Here is a 22,060-nt window from a genome sequence, read left to right on the forward strand (position 1 = left end):
TAACCCAACTGTTACCTGTCTTTTTTTAAACTGTTAGCTGTTGTTGTTTTTTGAAAATGGTGTTTGATTTTGTTTGTAGTATGCGTACGCGAATAGTCAGTTTAATTGTGTCGTGGAAAATGGCAAGAAGTTCTTGGCCGTTAAGGTTTTCGTGGACGACGACCTAACAGTTTTACAAGACATGTTGGAGGAGAAACGGCTGGGTAAGGTCACAATTGAAAAATCAGCGGGTAAGGTCGTTAAAAAGATAACAAATCAAGATAAATATGTGGGGGATGTTGATGGGGGTAAAAAGGTGGCTAAGTTTATGAAAAAGGAGTTAGCCATAATGGTGATCAGAAAACACACTAAGAAGTCTGTTGAATCGGATCAACAAGAGGATGGTGATAAGGAGGCTGATGTTCAAATAAAACAACATTTTACGGATGATAAAGTTGCTGTTGTTGAATCTGAGCAACACCAGGAGGGGTTTGATAAAGGTGAAGAGATGATAAATATGCCGACACAAACTAATGAAAAGGTAAGATAGTATTAAAGTTTATATGTTTATTTTATATGTAAGTTGTGATTTTAAATATTAAAGTGTTGGGGTGTTTTTGGAAATAGGAGAGAGCAGAACGGCTGACGGAATTGATGCTATATTCGATAACGTATACGGAGATATATGTCGGGAGTTTGATGAAGCACATGATGAGTGTTCTGGTAGCCTTTTAATTAAAGAGTTGGAGGATCAGTGGAAGAAAAACCTAGCTAGATACACAGGTAAGCGGGAGGATGAGACTGGGAATAATGAAGGAGATGGGAACGGTGAAGCATCTTCAATAGTGATGACACAAAGAACTTGGGAAAGCATGGAAAGGTTGTGCGCAAAATATGAATCCGGTTCAATAAAGTCTACGCCCCAAAAGAAAAAAGTTAGTTTTATTGTGCCCGATTTCAATCTTGAATCTGGAGTTAAAAAAGATGATCGTGAGACGTTAGCTGTTATAGCTAAAGGGAAGCGAGTTGCTGAACCAGACTGGGAGGTAAACACACCTAAAAGATCTCAGATATTTAAGTTCCTTTCCGAAGTTTATTGCTCACCGCATGCGAAACGTGCGGTGTCGTTGAAAGCTACGCTAACAAAGCAAGAGTCGAAGGTGGCTGGGTTTGTGTTCGCGGCTTACGGGAACCATTGGTAAGTTTTAGTGTTTATGTGTTATTAATTATGAATAGGTATTGGGTATTATGAACTTTATATGTAACGTCTATTTATTTTCATTAATTCAAGGACATTGTATTTAGCACGGGAGGTGGGGTTAGCATACGAAAGGTGATAATGGAAACTTTACGGACAGACACATGGGTGCACGTGTCGGTAACGTCGGCGTGGGCAAGTGTGTTAAACCACGAAGAAGCTATACGTTCAAAGTTTAACACAGTTCATAGGCTTTTCTGCTCGGCCGTGATGCTGGTATGATTAGTATTTTTTGATTTAGTAGTGTTGTTTTGTTGGTCATGAATAATGATTAATATGTGTTGATAAATGACATAGCTACCGGACCAGTATGAAAATGACCTACCAACAAGAATCGGATTTTTTAAGGAAAAAATAGAGAAGCATCTGGAAATACAAAGACTAAGAAGCATTGTAGGCGTGGATGTTGTGTTGATACCAATTATAAACACAAAGCACTTCTATTTAATGGCGTTCAACCTGAAGACACCTCAGACTTTTGTTATTGATAATATGGGGACCAGGGGGTCGTTGTAGTTTATGTATAAGAGCTGGCCCGAGAAGATGGTATGTGTGTTTTTTTGTTGTTCAATCATTATTATTTAAATTCTTATGTCAACTGCTGTTAATAACATTTGTCATAGAGAGAAACAATTGCTGGTTACCTAGCGTGGGTAGATCACCCCGATGCGTCAAAGGTCAACACATCAACACTGACGAGGGTGGATATACCATGGGCTAGTAAAAGCAACCATGTCGATTGTGGAGTGTTTATGATGAGACACATGGAGACCTTTAAGGGTTGTGTGACAAAGGAATGGTTTCCTGATTGTGGGCTCTCAGATGAGGTTGGCACTCGTGGAAAAGTTATAGGGAAACAAAAGGCGGAGCTAAACGATCTTCGAAGGAAGTATGTCGCCAAGATGTTGCTGAGCGAAATCAACTTGACAAAGGAGGAGTTCGTGCAAGTTATGATTGAGTATGATAGTTTGTCTGCTGATGCGAAGATGGGACTGGAAAAGACAGCGCCGGCAAGAATAATTGAACGCTTGAAGCTATATTGATATTATGGTACAAGTATTTTCTTTATGTGGATTTGAAAGTAAGACTTTTGGTTTTGTGTTTTGGATTTGAAAAGTTTGAATGGTAGTACAACTTGTTTTGGATTTTAAAGTTAGACTCTTGTTTTTATTAGAAGTTGTTTTGGGTTGTAATGTTTATGGATTGCAACATGTTAAGAATTTGTGATGATGGTTTAATACATGAGGAGTGTGTAGTATAATTAGTTTTTGTGTGTTGTAGTTAACTTATTATGTAAATCCGTGTATTAGTTAATGACGAGTCTGTTTCGGTTTATAACACGTTAATTCGAATTTTAACCTATAAGTTGATAAGAAAGTAAGTGTAATATTAACGGACCAAAGTGTTTGAAGGTAAGGAATTCGAATATGCATAGCACCTTAATCAGAATTTTAACACTATATGTTGTATGTGTTGATTAGAAAGTAAGAGTAATATTAAGGAACCAAACTGTTTGTAGGTAATGAATTCGAACATCGATGTGTTTAGTGTATAAAATATAAATATGAATGGAAATTAATAACAAATAAAAACATAACTTATTACCAAATCATAAAACGACGTAAATGTTTTCTAATGCTGAACAATAAGATCAGGCACATATCAATAAATAGAGCATCCATAAAATAAAAAACACACTCATCAACCATTGTTTCTTAAATGAAAATTGGAAAAAAGTTATAATGTGCTAATAAAAAACAAACCAAACAAAGTTTAAAAACCACAATGAACCTTAATGTTCCATCTCATCAACTTGGGAGGAGGTAGCAGCCGCTGAAGTGTCACCGGTTATAGCATACTTATGATGATTACGGGCATCGTGACCTGGTTGCTTACATATATTGCACGTCCATTGAGGGTTATCCAGTTTACGTTGACTTATTGTTTGCTCTCGTAAAGACCTGTACCGAATTGGAAGCCCGCAACCTTTATTCCTAACACCAATTGGAGCACGTATGCTGATCTGATCAGGTTAAGGGACGCCCATGAGTTCTTCAAAGCGGTCTCTTCTGCTAGGTCTAGGGGCGTCAAACGTAATCTCGTCAACTTTTTCTTTGTAATCATTGACGTAGTCACGGAACTGGTTTAATTTTTCCATGTCAGTAACCAGTTTATTTATAATATGATCATTCACGATATTAATATCCCGAACAACACGATATACATCGGTAGTTTTGTCTACGTTAGGCTCATCAAAACCAACAGAACGCATCGGGCTATTAGAAACGGCATCTTTGGTCCACCTACGGTTAATGTACTGCCTTGGGAAAACCTTGATATCTCCAATGTGGAGAACCTTAAAAATGTGGCGACATAGCAAGCCAAATTGCTCGAACCGCTTGCAGCTGCAATACACAGTCACGTCTTCCGAGCGAATCATTACCTATGATGATTAGTAAACTATTTATATATATAAAACAATAAATATCAAAAAAAAATGTAAGCCCGTATGATATTTACCTCGTGAAAAGAAGCTGGTAGATGCTCAAAGTCTCGAATACTAAACTTTAAAAAATCACCAACCTGTTCGTAGCTTTGGGAAGTGCAGTTGTGAAGAGCTTGCTGAATTTCCATTTGGACATCAAAAAATATGGTTCTTGTATATATTTCAAGAGCTTGATTTTCAAGAGTGTAGTTACTTTCAATTTTTGAACTTGTGTAACGACAATCATGATCGTTCTTCTGATGTTCATGCCTTTGATGTTCCAATGCAGTTTCAAAATGTGCCAAGAACTCGGCCAAAGTGCAAGTTGCGTTGCAAAATTTCCCAAAAAAGTAGTTCTCGCTCTCTGATCTTGATGACGTACGCATTAGACCAGACATGTTTACTTCATGATAGTATGCTGGAATCCACGAATCTCTAATCTGGAAAATATCTTTCAGCCAGGCATGGTCGTTTAACTGAAAATCGGTCATTATGGAATCCCACTCCTTCTCAAACAATTCGGGTGTTATAGAATCAGTCCATACAATATCACAAAGCCGAGTCTTAAAGTCGGTAGTGTTGCATAGATTGGCACCGACCTGGGAATGTATGTTTTTTCAGAGAATTAGAAACAATATAATCATTATTGTTATAAATAAAAAGGTGGAAGACAATTAAAATGGAGTTTGTACATTCCCATATAGTTTATCCATGATATGCCACATGCACAAACGGTGTCTAGAATTTGGGAAAACGTCTTCAATTGCACGCTTCATGGCGGGGTCTTGGTTAGTTACAACCACAGGGGGTTCGTAACCAAAAGCACTCTTAAAACACCTCAATAACCATGAATAAGTTTCAGCTGTTTGATCTCCAAGTAGAGCCGCGCCAAGAGTAACATTCCTATTATGGTTGTCGATTCCAGTAAATGGAACAAAAACCATGTTATACCTATAAATGAATATAAAACGAAATAAATACACACAACTTTTGTTTGTATAATTGAAAAGAAAAAAATGTATAATATGGAATTAAAAGTTGTGTACTTATTATGACGATATGTAGCATCAAATGAGACAACGTTCCCGAAGACATAGAAATTTTTCTTTGCACACTCGTCAGCCCAAAATAAACCCTTCAATGTGCCTTCTTTGCTGGTAATATAGTCACATGAAAAATTAGGACAAAAGTCTTTTTTCGCCATAAGACGTTGAACAACCATCTCAGCATCGTAGTTGCCAATATACAAGTTAATCTTTCTTTTGTAGTTTTTGCAATCAGACTTTGTTGCGCCAACTTTATCGAAGCCACCATACAGGGTCCGCATAATGTTAAAAGCCTTCACCGGACCAATGTTGATATTAGCCAAATCATCTATCACCTTTTTGTGTGTAAATGTAAGCTCCCTAGAAGCTCTTAGAAAATGCATCTCATTTTCGTTAACAAAAGGATGATTGTGTGCCTCACCAAAAAATTTGACCCTATATTTGCCTTTATCATTTAAAACCAAGCGGAGTTGTGCATTACAACCGGTTCTTTGAGAAGGTCACGTACGCTCTTTTTTCCTTTTATAATCTTGACTAAGCGTGTCAACTTCCTTAACAGTTCTTGACCCTTCCTTGATACAAACAAAATACTTGAGACGAACAACGTTATTAATGACCGATTGTGTGCCTTTCCTTATAGAAAACCCGCCCGCTAAAGCATATCTTTTATAGAATTGCTCTGCAGCGTCTACAGAATCAAAACGCATACCTTCATTGGGTATCATTGATGCAGACACAATTGGCGTGTACGTCTTAGTGCCGGAATTGGGAGAGATGTGTTGAATCCCAAGCTCTTGGTAAGTTGGTGGATCTGTGAAGTAAATACAAAAAACTATCAACTTAAAAATTAAAAATAACAAGCAATAACACACTTATTTACGCAAAATTAAAAAATAGCCAACAGACATTATAATAGAAAAAACAAGCAAAACACACTAAAAAAATTCATTAATGCATAATACAATAACAGCCTTCAGACACTATAATCGAAAAAACAGCACAATACACACTAAAAAATTAACACCTAAAACACACTATAATAAAAATAACACGCAAAAACACACTATAATCAAACTTCTGAACCCTAGTTGACGGCTGATGAGAATACAATGAAGAAACAAAATAGAAAAAACAACATAGTCAACAAACAAATCGTAAACAAATAATAAACACACCAGTTTACAAAGAACAACATTATTACTTATTTAGATATCGATCACATGAAAATAACGAACCCTAATGGCGGTTAAGATATTTGTTATCACCGGTACAGTATATACGAAATAAAATAACATCATAATTACGATCAGATCGTAATTACGATCAGATGTGTTGAACCCTAATGACGAATTACATAACAACGTAACCTACTTGTTATAGGTTTAGAAAAATTCAATTGAACATAACACACCATGTCGCGAAGCACATAAAGGAAAAATTCAAAAAAAAATAATATTTGAATTTTACCTAATTGATGTTCATCCATGAAGATCTCCATGTTGAATATTGTATTGACTAGTAAGATGATTAATTGATATGAATAAATGAGATGGAGAATAACAAATAAAAGAATACTGAAGATTAATAATTAGTTCTTGATGATAATGAAGAATGTGCATGATAATATCAAATCAATTGGTTATTTTTTATTAACATTCAATTACATATCGATTAATAATGAAGAAATCATGGGTGTATAATATTTTTAATTAATTATATATTTAAATACCATAATAAGAAAAGAAAGTAAGATTACAATCCTACCCTTATCATCTAATGGTTGAAAATGCTTCCTACACTTTTTAGGAAAACATTACTTTTTATTTTAACCTCTCTCTCTCTCTCTCTATATATATATATATAATGATTTTTTATAAAGAATAGTAGTCGTTGAATGGCCTGGACCCACACACCAAACGACATGAGCCATGTGACGATGCTCGTTTTCCTTTCGTCACACGGAGATGAAGAATGGGGTGGGGGGTGTTCTGGGGTTTCATACGTCAAACTAGTGAGGGTTACCCACTGGTGTAAACCCCCAACCTAAAGACATGCAATCCTAGTAGTTAACTCGTCTGTGACACGTTGGGTCTTTGGAGTGACTAACCATTTCTGTTTTGTGTTAGGTCACCCCACATGAGAGTAAAAAAATGTTGTTAATTTTGAAAATGAGAACAAAAAAAATACGAATGCAATTTGACCTTAATAAAGATCGGCACTATTTCTCTATTTTATTATAATTCTTGACACACTTATAATCATTAATCTATAACTATCTATTGATACTAAAATTCTAACTTAAAGAACAATAAAATAAACATATTCTATGTTGGAAACCATGTTTTCTTATTTAACCCAATTTCTGACCATTCAAAATATCATATCATATTAAGTTAATAAAATAAATTCACTTAGCCTATTCAACTTTCTTAACGACCCGTGTTAGGATTAACTTCGAATATTCCTCCTTAATCCTGAAACCGTCACATGCTTTTGCTCTTTACTCCGATTGAACCATACGTGATTTGATTATTCCTCTTTCTTGCTCGTTCTTTTTTCGTGTTCTTCATTCTCTTTAATTTTTTCTTACTTACTTTCTTTCTTGCCCGCTTTATCTATTTCTTTCTTTCTTGCTCAAATTAGAAACGAGTTTCTTTCTAAACTCTTGCTCTTATTATAACCCGAATTGGGTTTCTTACTCTTTCTTCTTATCAGAGAGCCAGGTTACATTCTACCTTCTATCTTCAAGATCTGCCTCTTAATTACCTTTCTTATTCAAGATTTGGCTCTTGACTACCGTATTTCATTCTTAAATAATGGACTTTTACCACCTTTCTACCTTCTTTCAAGAATCGAGTTCTTGATTACTTACTATCTTCTTTCTAGAAACAAACTTGGCAACCTTCTTTCCAAGGAACTTGTTTTTGTCTACCTTCTTACTTACTTTCAAGATAAGTTCTTTGCAACCTTCTGTTCAATGAACATTCTTGATTAACTTCTATCTTCTTTCAAGATTTTTTTTTAATTACCTTCTTTCTTACTTCAAGAAACTTGTTCTTGATTTACCTTCTTCGAGAAACGTGTGTTCTCGTTTACCTTCTTACTTTCTTTCTCTTAGTGCTCAATCACTTAGTTCCTTCTATTTGTTGCTTGTTTTATGCGCCAAGGGGCTGGCTCCCCGTCTCTGAAAAACGACCCTCAAAATCTCTTTCGTCAAGCTCTGATATCAATTATTGGAAATCAGACCCAAACACATGAACGCACAATATGATCTCAACTACGATTGACTTTTTCTTGTTTTATTATAATTCTTGACACACTTACAGTTATTCTTTAGCCATCTATTTATATTAAAACACTAACTTAAAGAACAAAACATATTCTAGGTTGGAAACCGTGTTTTCTTATTTAGCTCGATTTCATACCATTCAGAAAAACTTACCATATAAACTTACTAAAATACTTTCACCTAGCCCCTCAAAATTTTTTGATGACCCGTTTCATGACTAACTTCCAATAAATATTATACTAAGGATAGGTTTTTGTTCTTCAAATATCCTGGAATAATTAAAATCCTCATCAACATTTCAAGTGTTGTCCTCATTTGGAATGTTAGTAAATACCCTAAAATTGAGCGGACAATCGTTGGGGTGATATTTAAACTCTGTAGAAGAGTATTGCTTTTTCAAACAGTCAAGTAAAATATGTGACGACTGCAAAAGGAAACAAATATCTCGTATTGTTGAAGAACCTCTTACAAGAATTGGGCAAAAAACACTACATAAATGTTCTCTGTTTGGGCAACCAAAGTCTAGTTCATCTTATAATTAATGAACAATATATTGTTTCATAGTCGGACAAATAAAGATGATAGATCTATTTGTCACTAAATTGAATAGTGGTGGTATGTTGTCATTAAGAAAAATCATTGGCATCAAGAATCATTAAACTTGTTTATTAATGCTTTAAGTAGCATTTTAAAATAACTGATAAGGAAGCACGAGACCTATATTCAATTTTAGGTTTATTTGAGTTACATGTGTTGGATGCCAGTTAACTTGATGACTGGTCTTCAGCTAGGTGACTGTTAAGTTATGAGTTTGATAGACACCCACCTAAAGGTGATCTTGATAACTATCAAGACAAGAGTTCAGTTGGTAGTGTGATCTCTATTCAAGGTAAAGACGACCAAAAGTTGAATTAAAGGGTTGTCTTGGTATGGACTTGGAGGCAGAACGGCTGTGCCATCCTCATCCTGGGAGCAAGTCATTAACCGTAATATCACCATTACATAAATAACAATATGTAATTGTAAACTTTGTATAAATACCTAAAACTAATGCCAGTCTCTATAGTTAGACTTCGAATGAACGATGACCATGCATATAGATCAAGTAAATGTATCCATGAGTATTGATTATTTGAAGTCTCTCTAGTTAGACTTTGAATGAACGATGACCATGCATATAGATCAAATGTATCCACGAGTAATTGTAAACTTTGTATCAATATCCACGAGTATTGATTATTCTTACAACTGTTTTAAATCAAGTTTTCCTAACAATAATAACGCAATTTCTAGTTATATTTATCAAACAATCAATTCAATCTTTTAACATAATAAAAAATTCTTGTAAATATTAAAAGAAAATAGAAACTTACATGTTTTGATAGGACGTTGCTTTAATACTAATATTAAAGCTTCCTTAATGTGCATCTACTTACGATTAATAATTAATAAAACACTCCCGTTGATAGCAATGCCATCAAAGATCAAATTAAATCGGCAGAGGCAATTAATTTTGCCAACAAGTCATGTCGCCAGTGGAATATCGGGCCATCCTCAAATACCGGTTGATGGTACCCCTTTTCCCGGTGGATGACCCGTGTCCCTTATGCCGAAAGGCTTGTTTGGATTCTTTTGGGGAGCATGCAGTCCATTGCAAAGAATTACCAGGCTTTAAATATCAACATGATCTAGTTCGAGATGTGCTTTACGACGTCCTTAAGCGGGCCGGGATCTCGGCAAAAAAGGAAGCCCCGGTGAACTTCTTAACCGACCCTTTAGATGGGAGATCAACCCTACGACCCGCTGACATTCTTGTTTTTGGATGGGAAAAAGGGAAGCACGCGTGCGTTGATTTGACAGGTGTGTCCCCCCTCGTTGGGCTACGGGGCCATGGGTTTGTGGTGGGTCATGCGATAAACAAGGCAGAGGCAGGTAAAGTAGCTAAGCACGAGAAAGCTTGCCTTGAAAATCAGCACGTGTTCATACCGTTTGCTTTTGACACCTTTGGCGCTCTTGGCCCTGACGCGGTTCAGTTCCTTAAGCGGGTTCAGCAGATGGTCAGCAGTAACTCCGCCCATGCTAAAGGGAACGTTGTATCTAGTAGGGTAGGGTTTGCTATTCAGAAAGGGGTAGCGGCGCAGCTTGTTGCCCGTCTATCTGCAGTTAGTCTGTAATTGTCCCGATGTAAACATCATCTATTAATAATTAACCAATGAACGTTGACCAATAATTTATTTAAAATAAAATAAAGAAAAATAAAAGTAGTAAGTTTTGGACTTGTAACTGCGGGTCCTATCTTCAGGTTAAATAGCTGTCACAATTGAGTATGCCACCGTGAACAAAGACCCGTCACCTAATCTTTCAAAGGTTATATTTCCATTTTCACCCGAGTCTTTATTTTATGTCCCATCTATACCCTCCTACACCATAATAACTTAACACAGAAACACCGTTAAACTAGTAATATATTTTTATTCACATTGGCGGTTATTTAAAAACAAATCATATGGCATCCGTAGTGGAAGCGGAAGATGCCTTGCCACATAGACACAAACTTTTTCTTTTTCCAGTTTTATAAGTAGTAGTCGAAGCCTCTTATAATGATTAAATAAAAAGAAAAAAAAAAAGGAAAGATATGATTGGTCATTTGACCTAACCCTTGCCCCAAAAATCGTCCTCAAAATCGTGCACAAGGCAAAAAAGGGTCGAAAACACCCCAATCATATTAGCCTATATATTTAGTCACAAGTTAGTTACAAATTGGTTATGGAAGTGTTTATCTCTTTAGAAGATTACGATATGATTGTATTTCCTTTATTTGTAAATCTCTATTTAAAGGGTTATTGTGAATAATCAAATTATCGAGAATTACAATTCTTAACAAACTATCAAATCATAGCAATGCAGGGTGAAGAACGAAGTAGCTACAAACGGCCCAATAAAGTGGTTCGTCATTGCTTTTGTCCGGATATAAACTTTTGTTTTTCTAAAAGAAATAAAGTTTAGGTGTTATGTATGCTGTTAAGAAGAAGAAAAGAGGGTGTGAATAGCTAGTATTGACAATAAGAAGGACCAGAAATGACATTATGGTATAGTGAGAGGACTAAATGGAACCCGACCCAACCATCACTATGTAGATGGGCCGCACACCCATGTGACCATTTGCATGCATGAAAAAGACGTAGCGTCGTGACTTTCTGATCTTCAATGATCATATATTTCTATTTAAGCGAATGGTCATATTATCACTTAAATTACACCAACAAGAAAATGAATATTTCACAACCGAAAAAACACCCACAAAAAAGCACCAAGAAGAGGCTTACAAATGAACAAGTGAAGCTCCTAGAAACAAGTTTCAACTTCAATAACAAGCTCGATTCGTCTCGAAAGAGTCACTTGGCTCAAGAACTCGGTGTCCCGGCTAGACAGATTGCAATATGGTACCAAAACAAACGAGCCCGTTGGAGGAACCAGAGCCTAGAGACGGAATACAAGGCTCTTCAACATCGGCTTGAACGTGTGTCAAGTGATAAAAATCGGCTCGAAAGAGAGGTTGAGAGGCTAAAAAGCGAGTTAGAAAAGGCTAAAGACTTGATGGTGTCATCTAAGACTATGAATTATCCATCTTTACCATCCTTTTCTAGTTCTTGTGATGAAGTTGGAAGCTCAAGCTTGCTCGGTGATCATGGAGATTTTTATGTTTGTTTTGATAATCATCAATTTGATCAAAAATCCAACGGTCATGATTTTTTTGGTAGGATGTCTTGATCAATTTGTATGTGTGTAATTAAGATGTATGTTCCTTGGAACAAATAAAAGTCTTTGGTTCTATCAACATCAAATTGTGCAAAATTACTTGAATGGTCAAGAATGAATTGCTATTTGATTCTTTACTTTAACTACATCATAATAATAAAAGTATTTTTTGGGTTCTTATTGTTAAAACACTATTATATATATATATATGGTTTGGATCAAATACAAATAAAATTAACGTGTTAAACGTAAGTATAAAGTAGAGTAATTATGTAATTACTCTATGATGTAATTACATAATTACTCTACTTGTATATATAATTACTCTACTTGATTCTCACGTTTAGCACGCTAATTTCATTTGTGCGTTAACATTTTCATGTATATATGTATTGTGTGTGTGTGTATATATATATATGTTACCGAAAGAAAGCGGAAATGGCATTATTTCGGGTTCTTTTTCTTAATCTCTCTGATAAATAAAATGGGTCAAAATATTAAGAAAAGGTTTCCTTTTTGTTTTAACGGAGATCCAAGTTCGATTCTCATCTATGTCACTTTGGTGGATATTAGCAATGAAAGATTTGAGCTAGACCTTGCGACGTTGTTAATTCGGATCCTGAGTCCACCTTGGTTTTCGTCCCACCGTGTGTTACACTAGAGAGTTATGCTTTTGTGATAGCACAATGACTGTTAAGTAACAGTATGTGGTATAGTTTCTCGGGGGAATGCCCAAGCTAAACTCTGAAGCCAACATAGTTGCGGTTAAGACAACATAGTCTGGTCGAAGTGAAGGATAATTACTCTTTCTAAATTGAAGATTGTGATGGCATAAACACAAAACAGAAAGTCTCCATTTTAAAAGAAGAGAGACACGATATTTGAATATACGGTCTAAAATTGTAATATTAAGTTCTTATTATATGGATAATTTAATCCGTTGTATTAAGTAAAACAATCAATTTCTTACGTAAGATAACATATTATGTTTCTAACATCTGGTATTTTGTTGTTTTTTTTTCTTGTACAACGAGTATAGTGATAATGAAGGTATGACAATCCAAGAGTATGATACTAACAGACCTTCCTAACCTCCTAAGATAAAAGAAACACGGACAGTTAATTAGTCTCACCGCAAGAGGGGGTCTCATGCGATCAACTCTGACGTGAGAATCAGTGATTTGGTACAAACAAGAGGTGATAAGAGAGTAAGGGGCTATTTGACAAATGTTGAACCATTAAGTGCTGAATGATTAAGAGGCTCTGAGTGAGTAAGTGTTGAACCAGTAAGTATTGTTTGGTTCAACATCTGAATGACTATGCGGAATGACTATTTTACCCCGTTGAGCTATTTCGTGCTGAATGATACATATCCATTTAGTCATGCTCTTAATAACTATACAGAATAACCGAATTTTATTATAACCAACCAAAATATATCTTAAAATTATTTCATCAATATAATTGTTAAACCAACTATATAAAAAAATTCATATTCATTTTTATTTTGACATAATATCCTTGTATAAAAAGATTTAACACCATCAACAAAACCAAATATGCATTTAAAAGTTATATTTGGTTACATTAAAATATTTTGTATAATATTAAATAAAATCACAAAGAAAGTCAAAGTTTGAAGTTCAAAATGAAGTGTTTAATGCTCCTCATGGCACCACCAGCTGCTTCAAATACTACACTACATGTATGCCTCATCATAATCTATTAGACCTTTCTTGAATGCATGAACAAGATTCTATTTAAAGTTTGCAAGAATGATAACAAACAAATAAAAAAAAACCGAGACTGATTTAGAAAATCATGAATTTAATGGATGCCCCTGTCGGAAAATATATATAATTTCAGCTACCCCGGGTCATAAAAATACAAACTTTGGTCTTTGGATAAAAAGGATGGTTGGGTCATGTTGGTTACCACATCATGTTTGGTTTGGATCATAGAAAATCGTTTTATGCACAAACTTTAACTCGGATCAAAACAAAACTAACCAAAATGGGTTCGAGTCAGTTTAATACATGTTCAATCGACTTTAATATATGAAGAGATAGTAGAGAGAATGAGCACAGAGTGAATGAATATTACCGTTGATGAAGTCCTCTATTTATAAGCAATCTGGAAGCTTCTTAGGGGAAGCTTAAACTTCTAAAAGAGAAATGGTCTACTCCTCTTTTAGCATAATAAGACAAGTATTACCATTTTAGTGTAACTTGTTATCAACTTTTGTCATGTCATGTCGACATTTATGCTTTATGACCAATTTCAACTATATGTCACATCAAAGATGACTTTTCTGAGATTTACTGTAGCAAGGAGCTTTGCTAGTCAACCTAGAAGCTTAGGCAATGAAGCTTGGAGCTTCATGGTTCAACAGCTTGTGCTTGCTTCTCCTTAGCTTCTAGGCTTCCCCGGCTTATGAGTGGGTAAGAGTATCCACGTCATCAGCCTTCCAATCAGAAGTATTCGGATTGCAATGATGAATGCTTGTGACTTAACTATTTTTCTTCAAGATGTTTCCCCATGGGTGTTTAATGCTTTTGGGCTCAACAACATGCCTCTTCATAGTTCAATGCATATACTCATTTTGCTGTTTTGGTCTTGTTTATTGAAGCCCAAGAGCTATAAAATGTTTCTTTTTCGTGTGGTCTGGAAGCTAGGAGCTTGTGGTCCGAAACTTTCGCTTTTGAAACTTAGGACCGGAAACTAGAAGTTCTTGTATCGACCTTTTCGATTATTATGATTGTTTTAATCTGGTGGTTGCTCCTGTTGCAACTGACTGAATCAACGGTTCTAGAAGGAGCTCATCATACCTTTAAAGTAACAGTTGACCCTCGAATTGATCCTAGCCTTCCACCCGTCCCTATATTTTGGGATTTGAAATTAAAATAAAATAAAATAAAAAAAAAAAAAAAAACCTTATATGTAACCCCAAGAACCGCCATTATGTAACTTCCCCGTCATTTTCGCGTTTAACCATTCGGATCTTTTAGAGTTATTCAAGCCCCCTCCCCCCCCCCCCCTCCACCTTTAAAAGCTACGATCCTCCCTCCTTCTTATCTGTTTTCAATTATGGGTTCTAAAGTGGACACAACTACCCAATATTCCAAACTTTCCGAGGCAGAGCTTGATCGCTTCTGCTTGGAGTTCGGAATAGGCCCTGATTTTGAACCAGAATTGCCCAAGCCTTCAACCGCTGTTTCTAGTTGATCTCCTCGTAAGGTTGGCCTTTATACCCGATATTTTGACTAGTCCAACCTTCGATTCCTTTTCTTTAATTTCTTTCTCAACGTACTGGAGTATCATAACATTTCCTCTGTATCCTACATTTTAATATTGTTTGTCATACCCTCGGTTATGAACTTACCTTTACCACGTACCGAAGGTTCTTTCAACTTGCTAAGAACGAAAATTGGTTCACCGTTGAGAAAACTTGTTGCGAAATCTGCCTTATTTCATGAAGTTGTGCGTTAGAGCCAAGAATTTTCTACGCGTTAGAGTCGTAAAATCGATCCTTTCACGTTTTTAACAAAGGAATAATCATCGCGAGTCATGTGTAATCTCCAGCGAGTCAAGTTCCGGCTACCGCGGGCCACGTGTAAGCTCCAGCGGGTCAAGTTCCGGCTACTGCGGGCCACGTGTAAACTCCAGAATGTTAAGTTTCGGCTACCGCTGATCATGTGTAAGCTCTAGCGGGTCAAGTGCCGGCTACCGCGAGCCACGTGTAATCTCCAGCGGGTCAAGTTCTGGCTATTGTGAGTCACATGTAAAGCTCCAGTGGCCCAGGTATAAATTTCAGCGGTACCACCGCAAACTACTCACGCGCTACAGCGCGCCAAAATATGATAGTGGCGGGTAAATGCCAGCCAGCACAGGTCACATGGGGTTCAGGCAAGTCACTCTGAAGGATTAATCTTGAATTATTAGTAAAGTTAAAGGTTTATTTAATTATGTTTTATTTTAGTTATTTGAATTGTAGTAGGTTTAGGAAAGCTATGTCTTGGAGAGCAAGTTTAGTAGGTCTATAAATAGGGTCTAGTTTATTAGTTTTATTGGTGAGAGTTAGAGAGATGGTCAAGAGAGTCTTTTCTCCTTGTATGTTTGTGAAGTTATGTTCGTTTGAGAAGTTCGTTTGATATATGAAAAGAGTCGAGGGTTGTCACCCCAATATCGCGTGATTGTTTGTTTGATAAGTTCGTTTGATTCGATTGTTTAATCTGTCTGATCCAACAATTGGTATCAGAGCTACGGCTCGTATATACGTAAAGTTTTGCATTATTTCTCTTCGAAAGCTTTGCTCGATCGGTTAAGTGGTCTCGTAACCTGGAGGCAAGGGAAAAAAAGGTTTGTCGAACGGATTTCGAAAGAGTTTACCTATTTTTCTTTGGGCGTTGCGTGAAGAAAGGGTCAACAACACAAAGGAAAAACTAATTTTGTTTGGTCCTTTGGATTTGTTGTGAACACCGATGCAAAACAAGAAAAGCTTTACTGCCACTAAATATTATATTGCTTTACCACTAAATTTGTGTGATTCATAAATAATATTAATTCTCCATCGATAATTAGAAAAACAGTTGAAGTGAAATATTAGTGAATTCCATTAAATACATACTGTTCGTTCATATCAGAAAGAAACCGAAGTGTAGTTTAACCATCGAGTTATGGCCGGTGATAAAGAAACGGGAAATTCGGGTACAATGAAAGAATCGATAGGCGGTTTTGTGTTACAAGCACCGAAGTTAACTTCGACCAACTACGCGTCATGGTCGGTTATGGTGAAAATTATTTTGGGTGCGAACGGTTTGCACGATGCGATTGATAAAGAAAAGGGCGCGGGAATTGAAGAAAGAAAGAAGTTTATGACCTTGGGTGTTATCTTTCAAACCCTACCTGAAGACGTGATGCTTCAGATGGCCAAGTATTCAGAACCGAAAGATGTTTGGGAAGCATTAAGAGTTCGTTATCTTGGTGCAGAAAGAACTCAAAAGGCTCGTGTTCAAATGCTAAGAACCGAGTTAGATGGATTGAAGATGGGAGAGACAGAAAGTATTGATGATTATGCGGCGAAGCTGGGTGGAGTACAGTCAAAGTACAAGAGCTTGGGAGCGGTACTTGAAGAAGAGGTTTTGGTAAGAAAGTTCTTGAACTCTATGCCGGATAAATATTTACCTGTTGTTTCTTCGATGGAACTACTCGCAGACATCGAAACAATGGCGTTTGAAGATGTGGTTGGGCGTTTAAAGGCATATGAAGAAAGAAACAAGTTCAAGATTGTGAATGGAAGTTCATCCCAAAGTCAGCTCATGTTCACCCAAACCGAAAAGAAAGTTGAAAACTATCGAGGACATGGTAGAGGCCGTGGAAGATACAATGGAAGAGGAAGAGGGAACCAAAGATGGAATGGTGAGCGTAAGAATGATGAATAGGGTGAATACCGGAAAAAGAACCCTGGAGAATGGGAAGATAGAAGGAAGTATGTAACGTGCTACAACTGTGATAAGATTGGGCACTACTCGAATGAATGTAAGGAACCAAGCAAAGGGAGTAATGAAGTGAATTTGACAAAGAAAGAAGATGACGTTGATCCTTCTTTGTTCATGGCAGTTGGTTCAATAAAGAAAGTAAGTTTGAATGAAGAAAGAGTTATCCCTGGTGTGTTTGAAAAGGATGAAAAGAATGAAGGTACATGGTACTTAGACAATGGTGCAAGTCATCATATGTCAGGCAAGAAAGAGTTTTTTACTACCTTGGATGAAGGAGTTTTGGGTCAAGTGAATTTTGGTGATGGATCCGAGATCGAAATCAAAGGTAAAGGTAATGTGACTGTGGTAAGTAAGACTGGTGAAAAGAAAACATTTTATGATGTTTTCTATATCCCTAAGTTGAAGACTAATCTTCTTAGCTTGGGAAAGTTGGATGAAGAATGATGTAAGATTGAAATAGCCAATGGGACATTGAGGCTATATGATCAGAAAGAGAGATTGTTGATGAAGGTTCAGAGAAATCTGAATAAGACGTACAACATCAAGCTCCAGGTATGTTGTAATTCTAACAACTTTGAAGTTGAAAAGAAAGAAAGTTATGATGTGGAACCGATTATGAAAGTGAAGGATATTCGGTTTGGAACAATCCCGAATGATTTGTTTGGAGTTCGTGAAAGTATTGGTCAAGAACAAGTTGATGAGAAGAAGCGATTAGAGAAAGAAAATGACAATGTGGTTTCAAAGTTAAGTATGGAAGGAACGAATGCTAAGTTTGAAGAATCGGTGAAGCAAGTATGCTTTAGTCAGTTGAAAATAAGAAATGAAAGTAAGAAGATGAATAATTCAAGATTAAGGGGGTGAATGAAGGATTAATCTTGAATTATTAGTAAAGTTAAAGGTTTATTTAATTATGTTTTATTTTAGTTATTTGAATTGTAGTAGGTTTAGAAAAGCTATGTCTTGGATAGCAAGTTTAGTAGGTCTATAAATAGGGTCTAGTTTATTAGTTTTATTGGTGAGAGTTGAGAGAGGATCAAGAGAGTCTTTTCTCCTTGTATGTTTGTGAAGTTATGTTCATTTGAGAAGTTCGTTTGATATATGAAAAGAGTCGAGGGTTGTCACCCCAATATCGCGTGATTTTTTGTTTGATAAGTTCGTTTGATTCGATTGTTTAATCTGTCTGGGCCAACACACTCAGTGTCACCAACGCATTGCAGTGGACATGAGTGCAAAATAAAGTGTTCAAAACTTAGACGATGGGCGATCAAGGCGGGTCACATACAAGCTCCGTCGCGCCAAAAAGATGATAGACATAGTGGTGGGTTACATGCATGCGCAAGCCAACGAAAGGTCGCATGCGCACTTCTGCGAACCAACTTCAGCCACCGCGCCACAGTCATTTGTGATCATGCAAGCGGAGTCAGCATATATAATCATATAGTTGCTAGGATAGATGTGTACACCAAAGTTGGACATACCTTGTAATTGTGGCAGTTGCTAACAACAGACTTCGAAGCTGCACCTTCAGCTAAGTTGCAACTTTTTAGCTAAAAAAGGAAGGAGTAGGTAAATTATATTATTCCAAGATAGCCAGGGGCGGATTTACGTATGACGGTGCGGGTTCACGGGAACCCACTAAGTTTCGGATTTTATATAAAACGCCTACATAAAATGTGAGAGTTAACCCACATATATTTTGTGAGTGAATCCATTAATAAACTTGATCCATGGTCTAATGGTAAACATCCCATGTTTTCATATTGAAAGCCAAGGTTGGAATCCCTCCATAGAGACTTTTGCTCTTTTTATTCCTTTAAATGGTTAATTAATTAGACTCATTTGTAAGCCACAATAGAATAGAGCATACACAAAGCCACATCATTTAAACAATTAAACTTCATCAACCCCTAACACATTCATCATTGTACATTTTTTTTTTATTGCTGTTTTGACTTTTAATTATACTATTTTCATTTATTTGCTAATATAATTAGAATGAACAAAGAATGAATAACTTTGTTGGAATTTGTTAATTGAATTAGTGATGTTTATTGTTTTGCTCAACAAGTCACCAACTTTAAGCAAACTTGTTCAAACTTGTTCTTGTGGCTTTTGCAACCAAAAATCATGAAAATTGTAATTTTTCTAATGCACCAAATTTAATAAATGTTGTAAATGAATAGATTTGATAAGAGTAAGAGTGGAACAGATTTGCAAACTAATAGATTTGACAATCGTATTTGAATTTTATGTTACGTGTTTTTTTTTATTTTAATTATGACTTTTGTTTTTTGTTATTGTATAATAATTTTATTGTGTGATAATCCTTAACAAGCCCGAACTATTGAAACGACCCGAACCGTCAAACCGACACCCAAACTGCCGAACCGACCCGAATAGTGAAACCACTGAAAATTTTTTCTGAATCCACCACTGAAAATAGCGGAGAAGCATCTCAACATCTCAACATGAGCATCGCGTGAATAGCTACAAAAGTGTTAAAAATTGTGGGAATTATTTCAAAGGCCCCGAATTTATTATCATATTTATTTATTTTGAGAAAAAAGATTACCAAGACAAGAATTTGCAATAATTGCATTTTATCCCCTCACTTCTTGACAATTGTCACGCGAAAACAGAGACAACATCGCGTTATAGACATGGAACCCTCTTGTCAAAGCCGAGGTACAACTGCACATGGGTGGATACAAGTCTTTTTCTTATTGTTTCAATATTTATACTCGAATACTCAACACACGGCATACGAAAAACAAAATAAACATTGTTAAGAAGCAGCCCAAAGCGCTAAAACAAAACTAAAGACACAGTTTATATCACGTGCTAAAGAAAACATAAAGGTTGGGAATCATGTTAGTAAACCCATACAGCTACACGCCAAGCATAAAGGTTGGGAATCCTTATAAAAAATCCATACGGCTACGCGCCGAACTCAAAGGTTGGGAATACTTATAAAAAACCCATAGGGCTACGCACCGAATTCAAAGGTTGGGAATCCTTATAAAAACCCATACGGCTACGCGTCGAACTCAAATATTGGGAATCCTTATAAAGAACCCATACGGCCACGCGCCGAACATAAATGTTGGGAATCATGATAAGAAAAACCCATACGGCTATGCGTCGAACATAAAGGTTGGGAATCCTTATACAAAAAACACATACGGCTACGCGCCGAACTCAAAAGTTGGGGATCCTTATAAAAAACCCATACGGCTACGCGCCAAACGTAAAGGTTGAGAATCCTTGTAAACGAACCCATACGGCTATGCACGCCGGGCACGCCACATTATAGTTTGTAAGCCACTAAGCCGCTATACGCGCCAAGCTTCATTAGGACGCGAAACTCTCGCGCAAACTTACCATCATGATTTAAAACCTCTAAAAACCCGAAGATAAATATAAGTCCGTTTCTCTCACATAAACCTGCAACAAAGTATACATGCATAAAGGTACATGTGAGAAACACGGGGTCGAAAAAACCATTAATCTTCACCTCAGAACACTCTCAATAAGTCCAGAACTCCACCTAACCGCTTGCACGCATAGGAGCAACACTGGACTGAGGGGACTTGTGGAGGTAGGGTACTAGACCCCAGGTACGACCGTTACTTATTACGTTACGTGTTATATTTATTACATTATAATTGTATAATGTATACTAACCAAGGCCCAATGGGCTGGGGTTGTGGAGGTACCTCCCCTAACCGGGCTTGGCCCAATAAGGTTAGGGTTTCATGATGGTGGCCATGGGGTTCTCTATATAAGGGAGGTTCATGTATCATTTGAGGGGACCATTGACCTCCAACATATTTTTGTGTCTGTGAACAAGAGGAAACTTTTAGCAGACACTTTCACTTCCCCTCGCCTTCCATGGCAGGTCTCGAGAAAGCCAGAGAAGAAGATCGAGGTGTGAGTTCGTTCATCTTGAAGACCGAAGAACATTAATCTTAGCCCACCAAAGGTCAGATTGATCAAGTCTCGGTTGAGATATCTAGCTCAGCCTACCACGGGTTAGTTTTATGTTTCTTCAATAATTTTTATGTTTATGTATTTTAATTATAATGTTATTATTGGAAGCTAGTTCTCTTCCAGCCGGTGTAGACAAAAATCAATCGGCCGCCTAGTGGCGGATGTAGGTTAGTGTTAAGGGTAGCCTTCGCTACCCCTCAACTTCTCGTCGGTAGTGTAAAAAAATAAATTTTAGGTATATTTTCGTGTTTCGTTACCCCTGAAAAAAATAACGTTACCCTTATGTGTTTTAAGCTCAATCAATTTAAAAATTCAACCCAACTAAAGCCCAAACAAAGGTATAAAGCCCAACAAATAAAACTCATTAACCCTTAAAATAATATATATTACACTTAAAATAATATATATACACTTGTTAGACTATATTTTAGGCCTCACAAATGCTCTATCAAAACGTTTAAAAAAATCAAGACTTGTTATAAGTGTCTAAGCTGATAAGCGAGACAGACCAAACATTAAATAATCTAAGACAAAATGGGTTCGACAAGATGTTGGCTAGAGTGACATCTTTTTGTGAAAAAAAACATGATTAAGATGTTAGATATGACGGAAAGTTATGATAATCAACGAAACCGAAAGAATATCATTATTAATCGACATCATTTTGAGGTTGAAGTTTTTAATACCATTTTGGATATGCAAATTCAAGAACTTGGAAAAAGATATAATGAGGTCTCAACTAGTTTGATAGAAAAT

General features: G+C 36.4%; 2 protein-coding genes and 1 pseudogene across 2 annotated transcripts; 2 read left to right on the forward strand and 1 right to left on the reverse strand.

Annotated features, from left to right (window-relative positions):
• The first annotated feature begins 328 nt into the window (after window positions 1-328).
• On the forward strand, window positions 329-2,505 carry LOC143568495 (uncharacterized). Its single transcript, XM_077054645.1, has 5 exons — window positions 329-468; window positions 584-1,177; window positions 1,285-1,453; window positions 1,535-1,783; window positions 1,861-2,505. The coding sequence occupies exons 1-4, from the start codon at window positions 329-331 to the stop codon at window positions 1,751-1,753; spliced, it is 1,122 nt and encodes a 373-aa protein (XP_076910760.1). The 3' UTR covers window positions 1,754-1,783; window positions 1,861-2,505.
• Window positions 2,506-2,948: 443 nt separating this feature from the next.
• Window positions 2,949-6,002, reverse strand: LOC143568487 (protein FAR1-RELATED SEQUENCE 5-like; annotated as a pseudogene).
• Window positions 6,003-11,147: 5,145 nt separating this feature from the next.
• On the forward strand, window positions 11,148-11,904 carry LOC143568489 (homeobox-leucine zipper protein ATHB-52-like). Its single transcript, XM_077054640.1, has one exon. It carries the CDS (start codon window positions 11,265-11,267, stop codon window positions 11,826-11,828), a length of 564 nt encoding a protein of 187 aa, XP_076910755.1. The 5' UTR covers window positions 11,148-11,264; the 3' UTR covers window positions 11,829-11,904.
• The last annotated feature ends 10,156 nt before the right edge of the window (window positions 11,905-22,060 follow it).

Source organism: Bidens hawaiensis, unplaced genomic scaffold, assembly GCF_021521415.1.
Source record: "Bidens hawaiensis isolate Kalapana, Puna unplaced genomic scaffold, B.hawaiensis_p1.1 tig00023995_1, whole genome shotgun sequence".
NCBI classification, from domain to species: domain Eukaryota; kingdom Viridiplantae; phylum Streptophyta; class Magnoliopsida; order Asterales; family Asteraceae; genus Bidens; species Bidens hawaiensis.